The sequence below is a fragment of the Sardina pilchardus genome, chromosome 13, assembly GCF_963854185.1.
Source record: "Sardina pilchardus chromosome 13, fSarPil1.1, whole genome shotgun sequence".
NCBI classification, from domain to species: domain Eukaryota; kingdom Metazoa; phylum Chordata; class Actinopteri; order Clupeiformes; family Clupeidae; genus Sardina; species Sardina pilchardus.
In genome coordinates, this window is record NC_085006.1 from 32,087,853 (window position 1) to 32,098,080 (window position 10,228).

Consider the following 10,228-nt stretch of genomic DNA (forward strand, 5'->3'; position numbering starts at 1 on the left):
ACACACACACACACACACACACACACACACACACACACACACACGTGAGGCATGGGTAGTCCGGCTCCACACACACACCAGACATGGGTAGTCCAACACACACACACACACACACACACACACACACAAACACACACACACACACACACACACACACACACACACACACACACACACACACACACACACACACACACCAGGCATGTATACTCCAACTACACACACACACACACACACACACAAACACACACTACATACACACACACACAAACACACACTACATACACACACACACAAACACACACTACATACACACACACACACACACACACACACACACACACACACACACACACACAAACACACACTACATACACACACACACACACACACACACACACACACACACACACACACACACACACCCCAGACATAGCCAACTCTACAGTACGTGCACACACACACCAGACATGGGTAACCCAACTCCACCAGACATGGGTAACCCAACTCCACACACATACAGTGAGGAGCATAAGTATTTGATACCATGCTAAAACAGGAATATAAAATCATCATTTGACAATTGATCGTAATGCCTTAATTCAAAAAACGAGTAAAAATAAAACCGCCAAGGACATCAATTTTCTTTGTGATTGAAGAATGTATCGTAAATAAATAAATGTTTTCCTTAAATGCTAAGGGAAGGAAGTATTTGACCCCCTATGTAACCCTATGGGAATTTAACACATAGGGTTAACATAGGAGCAGGCAGATTTGTTATTTTTAAAGGCCAGCTATTTCATGGATCCAGGATATTATGCATCCTGATAAAGTTCCCTTGACCTTTGGAATTAAAATAGCCCCACATCATCACATACTGTACCCTTCACCATAGCTAGAGATTGGCATGGTGCTTTTTCCAGTAGGCCTATTAGCCTGTTTGATGCTCATTGAGCTCAATGCAAAAAAAAACAAGTCGGAGGATCGAGGAAGGAAGGAATGGAGGATAGATAAAAAGACGAATTAGTGGAGCCCTCTGACTTAGCAAGCTATTCCAGACGGAGCACTGTAGGGAAAAGAAGTTGAGCGGAAAGTACGTAGACAGGCAGAGCCGGGCTATCAAGGGGGCCGTGTAGAAACTGATCATGTAATAAATCCCTGATAATATAATAAAAAAAAATGCAAGGGGGCGCCCCTGCTACTCAAACATCTCAAACTAGACGAGCCAGCCAAAAGGACATGAAGTGGCTGACAAAATAGCTAAGGAAATGCTGGAAAAACAACACAGGAATTAATATTTCAATGGGGAAGGGAGAAGCCAAATCCAAAATTAGATGTTTTCTTTCATGTCATTGTGAATTTACACTGTGAGTGTGTAAAGTAATGGCAAAGTCCTTTTAGGCAAGTCTCTTCGTATCAGCCATCAGTAACATGTTTTGGGCAGTTACTCTGATGACTGGCATGATTTGATGATCACATGATTGGTGCAACATTTCACTTATAAACTTCCCCCATTCCCCATGTCTACAGTATGGAGGATTATTTGAGTGCTCTGTCTCCTAAATCATAGCCACTGTAAATGATCCCATATGGGGTGGCCAGAGTTGCTATTCTTTATCTAGATCAGTGAGAACGAGTCGGAGGATCGAGGAAGGAAGGAAGGGAGGATAGATAAAAAGACGAATGAGTGGAGCCCTCTGACTTAGCAAGCTTTTCCTGATGGAGTACTGTAGGGAAAAGAAGTCGAGCAGCTATTCCAGACGGAGTAGCCTACTGTAGGGAAGAGAAGTCGAGCGGGAAGTACGTAGACAGGCAGAGCCAAGCTCCCAAGGGGGCGCCCCTGCTACTCAAACATCTCAAAATAGCTAAGGAAATGCTGGAAAAACAACACATAGGAATCAATATTTTAATGGGGAAGATAGAAGCCAAATCTAAAGTTAGATCAGAAGTTCTCCTGAAATGGCAAAATGAATGGAAGGTAGAGTACAATGCAGCATTATCTTAAGATTCAGGAAAATGTGGAGGAAAAGGATAACATTAGGTCTCAACAGAAGGGAAGAGGTGGTTTATAGTAGACTAAGACTGGGTCATACAGGTCTTAATGGTACGCTAAGGTTATTTGGGAAGTGTGATACACTAGACCTATTAGCCTAACTGTGTTGAGAATGAATTGAGGTTTACATTGTGGACAGCATGTTTTACGAAGATACAACAGGAAGAGTACTGAATGTCAAGCTATAGAAGATGTAGAAACAATAGGCTACACAGAACACATGCAGCAATGGAAAGAAAGAGAGGCTGAAAATGGGATAGAGAACATCCTTAAGGAAGAAGGAATAGAGAGATAGGATCAAAGATCAAATTCATTTTTCTGAATGATACAGGTTTAATTAGAAGGATCTAGGATCCTTTTGCTTGTTTTGTTGGTTGTTTGTATCTTTAACTTTAACTCTTTCCTCTTAAACTAGACAGTCATGATGGTCCCTTTGCACACTCCTGTACAGTTGGTGGCGGCGTGCACTAAAAAGATGTAATCTGTCAATAATGTAATGAAGAAGAAGAAGATGACGAATCATCCAATCAGAAGCCTAGGTCCAGACCTGAAGTGAAACCGAAACTGGACTTCAGGCGCGTCTTTTACTGTTGACAAAGGACTATGGAAAGTAAACGGCCAAGGTACGTCCACAAATTAACCTTAAAAGCCCTAGAATGCACCATTAGTCGTTTTCAAGGCGATAACAGGGCAGTCATGCATAGCCTACAGTGCGAATGCGAAAGTCAGCGTCTGAATGGTTAAATGCTAAAATGAGTTTCAGGAAACGTTTAGCCAACGCCGTGATACGTGAAAATGGCTCACACAAACCGTGGAGTATTAGCAGTAGCCTAGAGCATCCATTTGTCTGGAGCAAAGTAGACTACGCAGGGTCATGATGGGAATACTGTAGGAATTTTGTTTTAGCTTTTGAGGCAGGCGTCTACAGAGGATGCTGTTGTGATGCACGTGTCGTGAGTGTGTGTGTGTGTGTGTGTGTGTGTGTGTGAGTGAGTGAGTGAGAGAGAGTGTGCGCGTCCGTCCGTCCTTCCGTCCGTCCGTGTGCCTGTGTGTGTGTGAGTGTGTGTCTTTGTGTTTGTGTTTGTGTTTGTGTGTTTGTGTTTGTGTCTGTGTTTGTGTGTGTGTGTGTGTGTGTGTGTGTGTGTGTGTGTGTGTGTGTGTGTGTGTAATTAACAAGGAATCTAAGTGAAAGTTAATTATTTTCTTATTCTCTAGGATGGACGAAACTAGCTCTACACCCAACACAAAGAGTGATGTGTGTATGGATCCAGCAAAAACCTATGCAGGAAGAGACTCTTCTGCCGCACAGTAAGATTCAAATATGCTTGTAAAATTGCAATTGAGTTTATTTTTTTGTAAATCAAAGTTGAATATATACTAACATCAGAGAACACAGTATAATACTCTTTTCATCCATTCTATAGAATCTATATATCTATAGGTCCTCTTTTAACAAATGTGACAGCTATGTAAATAGTCATATAACCCTAATGCACACCTGGATCTTACCCCAGCACACCAGTGTGCAGTGCCACAGTTTGACAAGTTAACTGTTTTTAGGAAATGTGCGTGTGTGTGTGTGTGTGTGTGTGTGTGTGTGTGTGTGCATGTGTGTGTGTGTGTGTGTGTATGAGAGAGAGAAAGAGGATGTGGTCCTTTTTAGAGTGAGATGTGAAAACACTCACGGGAGTCCTGTTGTGTTAACAGTGTCCAGCAGGGGGCATCAGGCGCACAGTCCAAGAGGACAGACGAGACCGAGGACTCAGCACACAGGTGAGATTATGGATGATAATCTGTCAAGCGTCAGAACAATCCTTTAGAAACCATCTCTGCAGCTCAGGCTGGATTTGATGTTAGAAACCCTCTGTCCCTCTAGGTCCCTATAATGCCACATCAGCACTGTGCGTTATGTGTTCCTGTATGTTATTTATTCTGTTTATGTATGAATGTGAGGGAATATACTTATGTTATAAAGGAACTCTGCTCTGTCAGTAATGTTTAGTCAGTGATTGTACTCGAGCCCACTCCATTTAATACTTATATTATAAAGGAACTCTGCTCTGTCAGTAATGTGTAGACAGTGATTGGACTCGAGTCCATAACATTGTTTTGTCTCAATCCACTCGCTGCCCGTTCCGTGAATACACTGTAAAAACCTGCTCTCTGTAGGCAGCCCAGGCTCCAGAAATGTCCCCCAAACAAAAGCAAAACCCTGTGTGGAGTTTCTCTGGGAATACTGAAGGGACCTGTTGTATTTCATTTGGTTTGAAATATATGTTGTTTTGAACCATTTTCAAAAACAAATGTGAACAAATACAATAAGTGTAACTCCCTGTGCAATTGCTGACGGCATCTTTGCCTATTACAATATGAGAGAAATAAACTCCACTGTGTGTCTTCTGCTAACCCCAATTAAAAAATGACGTAGTTTGTAGGGGCAATCGCTCAATCCAGCCGTCATCAACTTTAGACTAGGGCTGGGACTCGATTAAAAAAATTAATCTAATTAATTAGAGGCTTTGTAATTAATTAATCGAAATTAATCGCATTTTAAATCGCATATAAATATATGACCTGAGAACAGTGAGAAGTATTTTTTTTTTTTCACATGGATTTTTAGTATAGCCTACTATTGGATAATGACTGAATACATAGGCCTAAGCTTAAGCAACAAACATATTGTTTATTAATAAGTCCAACAGACCAGTGCAATTTTTGCCATAAAGTGTAGCAATACCATATTTAGAAATAGTACATTTTCAGAAATTCAGGTAGCCTATAGATAGGTAGACCTTCTGTAAACTATAATACTGTGATATCCTGTTAATTGTGTGTCACCTGTTACCTTGAGTTGAGTTCATGAAATTGTTGTGTGTGTCCCTTTAAGGGGAACTGGGGGTGGAGTTTACGTGTGTGCGTGTGTGCTTGTATGCGGTTCTGAGTGTGAAGTTTCTTTTAGGTCTATGAAAGTTGGACATGGAATTAGGTGCGGTGGATTACTGTTATAAGCGTGAGTTGTGGCTGTAACAGCAACTCGGTTGCTATTTGTTTAATAAATAAAGCTCAGAGGTTTCCCTCAAGTGTCTGAAGTATCACAATACTTTGCCCACGCTAGCTGCTTTATGTTTTGCACTGAGGTGATACCTGCAGTGATACGCGAATTCCTTGTTGCATAGGTTGCACACAACCATGCTCTTATCTACGCTTCCATCCGTTCGTTTTTTGTAACAACATTTCCCATCCACGGGGCCAACCAACGCAGTCACATCAGCTTCTTTGTTCATGTTCACTGTGCCACTGTGGTTTGTTTTGTCTGAACTGACCGAACTCATTCGCGTTACTTGGTGCTCCAGTATAATCGGTCCGTCTGAAACTCATCCCGTGAGAAACGTTCCGCGGTGCAAAAATAAATAGGCATACGATTAAAATGCGTCAATTTTTTTAACGCATTAATGTTTGTGGAATTAATTAATCGTAATTAACGCGTTAAAGTCCCGGCCCTACTTTAGACTTAACACGTTTGTCATTCTATCTAGCTGCATTCATTTTCAGTTAGCAAAAAACACCATGTGGGTTTGTTTTCGCTGAGTGCAGCCCATAGACTGCTCTTTATCGCAAGAGGAAATGATGCGACAGTGACGTTTAGAACATGATAGATCATTATTGATTGTGCATGAACATTATCCCCAGGTGTTGCATGATAATGTTCATGTGTGTGTGTTTTGTGTGATTCTGTCATTGATCCAGATGGACACCAGAGGAGGCAGAGATCCATGAGAAACTCAAATCCACTCTGAAGAGCAAGTTTGAGCAGCTGGTTGAGGGAGTACCCAATCAGGGAGACCCCAGACTCCTCCAAGAGATCTACACAGACCTCTATGTCACAGAGGGGGGAAGAGGAGAGGTCAATGATGAGCATGAGGTGGAATGTTACATGTCTGATTACTTTGATGATGACTTTGATGGAGGAGGAGAGGTCAATGATGAGCATGAGGTCAGACAGATAGAGAGGGCATCCTGGAGAAGAGTAGCACAGGACAGACCAATCAAATGCAGTGACATCTTTAAACCCAGAGGAGAAGCAGCACAAGATGGACCAGTTAGCAGCATCAATCCCTTATCTGTAAAGCACAAACCCATCAGAACAGTGCTGACAAAGGGAGTGGCCGGCATTGGAAAAACAGTCTCTGTGCAGAAGTTCATTCTGGACTGGGCTGAAGGAACAGCCAATCATGATGTCCACTTTATATTTCCTCTTCCTTTCCGAGAGCTAAACTTGATGAAGGAGAAGAAACTCAGTCTGGTGGAGCTCATTCAAGTTTTTTTCCCAGAAGTAAAAGACCCAAGAGTCTTCACCAGTTCACAGCATAGAATCGTGTTCATCTTTGATGGTCTGGATGAGTGTCGACTTCCTCTAGATTTCCTCTCCAACCCGAGGTGTTGTGATGTGACAGCGTCAGCCTCAGTAGACGTGTTGCTGACAAACCTCATCAAGAGGGATCTGCTTCCCTCTGCTCTCCTCTGGATCACCACCCGACCAGCAGCAGCCAATCAGATCCCTCCTGAGTATTTGGACCAGGTGACAGAAATTAGGGGATTCAATGACCCACAGAAAGATGAGTACTTCAGGAAGAGATTCAGCGATGAGAACTTGGTCAGCAGAACAGTCACACACCTAAAGTCATCCAGGAGCCTCTACATCATGTGCCACATTCCAGTCTTCTGCTGGATTACAGCAACTGTTGCAGAGAGAACATCAGAATCAGAGAGAGTAAACATGCCACGGACTCTCACTCAAATGTACACAGAGTTCCTGATAGTTCAGACAAGCATCAAACAGAAGTACACAGAGAGAAAAGAGACCGATGAAGAGGTGATTTTCCAATTGGGGAAACTGGCTTTCCAACAGCTGGAGAAGGGCAATCTGATCTTCTATGAGGAGGACCTGAGAGAGTGTGGCATTGACGTGACAGAAGCATCAGTGTACTCAGGAGTGTGTACCCAGATCTTCAGAGAGGAGGCTGGGCTGTGCCACGGGAGGGTGTTCAGCTTTGTGCATCTGAGCATCCAGGAGTTTCTTGCAGCTCTGTATGTGTTCCTCTGCTTCAACAACAGACAGAGAAACATGCCTGACCAACAGGAAACCTCTCAGCTCTCTGCTCTGTTCAGAGCTGAAACACTTCTTGATCTACACAAGACTGCAGTGGAGCTGGCTTTACAGAGTAAGAAAGGACACCTGGACCTTTTCCTCCGCTTCCTTCTTGGTCTCTCACTGGAGTCCAATCAGAATCTCTTAAAACACCTACTGCTGCAGAGCAGTAGCCAATCAGATAGCTCAGAACAAACAGCTCAGTATGTCAAACAGAAGATCAGAGATCAACATGATTCAAACAGAAGGATTAACCTGTTCTACTGTCTGAATGAGCTGAATCACCATGCTGTAGTGGAGAGCATTGACAAGAGCTCAGGAACTCTGTCTGTAATTATGCTCTTACCAGGACAGTGGGAGTCTCAGACATTTGAGGTTGAGATGTCAGAAGAGCTACTGGCTGAGTTTGACCTGCAGAGGTACATAACAACACCAGAGGAAGATCAGACTGAACTCCTCAGTCCAGATGAAGTTCTCCAGAAGCTACTGCCAGTGGTCACAACATCCACATCAGCTGTGTAAGTAAAGTGTGTGTATGTGTGTGTGTGTGTGAGAGAGAGAGAGAGAGAGAGAGAGTTCCAGAAAGAGGAAAGATGATCAGTTGACACCGTATCATCAGATACAGTGCCTATAGAAAATCATTGCAGTGACGTCACCCCCCCCCCCCCCTCTCAATAAAAAGCCATACGGCCCACTCAGTTTGACATGCAGAAAGTGTCATATATAGATTACTGTATGTTTAACGTCATTCATATTCACATAGAACATAAATCATAGGCTAGCCTACAACACATGTGAGCAGATGGCGTTGTGCCAGTTGAAATGAATGATCAGTGAACTGTTTGCTTAACTCCAAAATGATGAGGCGTCAATGATGCGGCTCATTCGAAGGCCTGATGAAGTTGCAGGAGTTGCAAGAATCCACATGGATCTATTAACAAATTAAGCTTCTATTTATTAAATAAACGTTTATTAAATAAATAGACTTCCAATCGGTTGAAGCGGAGCTTTGTTACTAACATCAAGTGGTTTCAGTTTCTCTCGCACGGACGCATGCATTGAATGAAGCCTCATAGGCTTACCACCACTTAATTGTATGCATCTATGTTTTATGACACCAATTTAGGAAGTCCTCCTGATAGCAGAAAACGTTTGTTTTCTTTTTCTGTTGCTCCGCGGTTCCTTGATCAATTGCGCAGCAAATTAGCATAGCACTGCGGGCATAATTTACTCCACAACTCCGAAGACCAGCAGTGTCCAGGTTGCGGATCGGTGCTGCTCCGCGGCCCATAGTTTGAGAAACGCTGGTTTAGCCTACCTGTACTTAATGCTGGTTTAGCCTACCTGTACTTAATGCTGGTTTAGCCCACCTGTACTTAATGCTGGTCTAGCCTACCTGTACTTAATGCTTGTTTAGCCCACCTGTACTTAATGCTGGTTTATCCTACCTGTACTTAATGCTTGGTTGAACTAAATATTCAAATCACCAGTTGAACTGACGTTACATTTAATGCTTTACTACTCCAAAATAATGGAGCATTTGTGCTTATTAGGCTATTCAACATCATATGCCACTGAGCACAACTTACATTGGAACTTCGATTATGAATGTGGATGTTTGTGTGTGCGTCCCCCCTAATGTCGTGGCCAATTGGACAGTATTGGAGATGTCTCATATAGCCTATTCAGGTTGTTTTCACCATTGCCAATAAGCTCCAGTTTGACATTTAAGTTGTAGGCTATTTTATATTTTGTTATTATTTTATATCTCACGTCGGGAGAAGTGGGTGGACGGCGTACCCCCGCGTCCAACGCCCACTACACCCCTGGTTGTGTGTGTGAGAGAGGGGAAGTGTGTGTGAAGAAAGTGGGTGGAGGTGGTGTGTGTGGATGTGATGGAATCAGAACTGCAAACTGGAGGAACGACGATAAGCATCATTTCATGTAGTGATTGTATGTGAATGATTATGTGTGTGTGTATGTAGGAGAGTGTATGTTTCTGTGTGTGGAGAGATTGTGTATGTGTGTGAGAGAAGGTGTGTGGAGTGACTGTATGTGCTCATATGGAAGTGTGTGTGTTTGGGATCTAGTGGATTTCTGTGTCTGTGTGTGTCATAGATTGTGCATCTGTGTGATGAGTGGGAGAGGAAGTTTGTAAGAGGGACTGTATGTGTGTGTGTGTGTGTGTGTGTGTCTGTTTGTAAGAGTGTTGAGAGGTTGTGAGCGTGTTCGTAGATCTCACGCATGCGCGAGAGATAAATGGAGTGTGTGAGGAAGTGTGGGGAGAGGCTGTAGGTCTGTGTGTGTAGATTGGTGTGTGTGTGTGTGTATTTGTGTGTGTGTGTGTGTGTGTGTGTGTGTGTGAAGGTTGGATTGTGTGTGTGTGGGAGAGGTTGTTTTGTAAGAGAGGGGAAGTGTGTGAAGAAAAAGGGCGGAGGTTGTGTGTGTGGATGTGAAGGTGTGGGTCTGTGGAGCGCAGACATCAGTGTGTGTGTGTGCGTGTGCATGTGCGCGTGTGTGTAAAGATGTGTGTGTGTGTGTGTGTGTGTGTGTGTGTGTGAAAATGTGTGTAAAGATGTGTGTGTGTGTGTGTGTGTGTGTGTGTGTGTGTGTGTGTGTGTGTGTGTGTGTGTGTGTGTGTGACAGAAAGGGAATGTGTAAGGATGTGTGGGGAGAGGCTGTGGGTGTGTGTGTATGTAGATTGGAGTATATGTGTGTATGTGGTGTGTGTTTGTGTGTGTGTATGAGTAGATGATTGGGGAGTAATGTTCAGATGTATCATGATGTGTCTCCAGGCTGCAGGACTGTGAGCTGACAGAGAAGAGCTGCTCCTATCTGGCCTCTGCTCTCACATCACTCTCCTCAACACTCAGACTGCTGGACCTGAGTCTTAATGACCTGCAGGACTCAGGAGTGGAACTTTTATGTTCTGCTCTTTCTCATCAGAACTGCAAACTGGAGGAACTACGGTAAGCATCATTTCATGTAGTGATTATATGTGAGTGATTATGTGTGTGTATATAAGA

At 43.2% G+C, this 10,228-nt stretch overlaps 1 protein-coding gene across 1 annotated transcript in view; it reads left to right on the forward strand.

Annotated features, from left to right (window-relative positions):
• The first annotated feature begins 2,587 nt into the window (after nucleotides 1-2,587).
• Nucleotides 2,588-10,228, forward strand: part of LOC134099426 (NACHT, LRR and PYD domains-containing protein 12-like) — a 47,384-nt gene continuing 39,743 nt past the window's right edge. Inside the window, exons 1-5 of the mRNA XM_062552297.1 lie at nucleotides 2,588-2,676; nucleotides 3,269-3,361; nucleotides 3,761-3,826; nucleotides 5,801-7,720; nucleotides 9,998-10,171. Of these exons, the coding sequence (XP_062408281.1) occupies nucleotides 2,657-2,676; nucleotides 3,269-3,361; nucleotides 3,761-3,826; nucleotides 5,801-7,720; nucleotides 9,998-10,171 (2,273 nt within the window). The 5' untranslated portion in view covers nucleotides 2,588-2,656. The remainder of the gene's footprint in view (nucleotides 2,677-3,268; nucleotides 3,362-3,760; nucleotides 3,827-5,800; nucleotides 7,721-9,997; nucleotides 10,172-10,228) is intronic.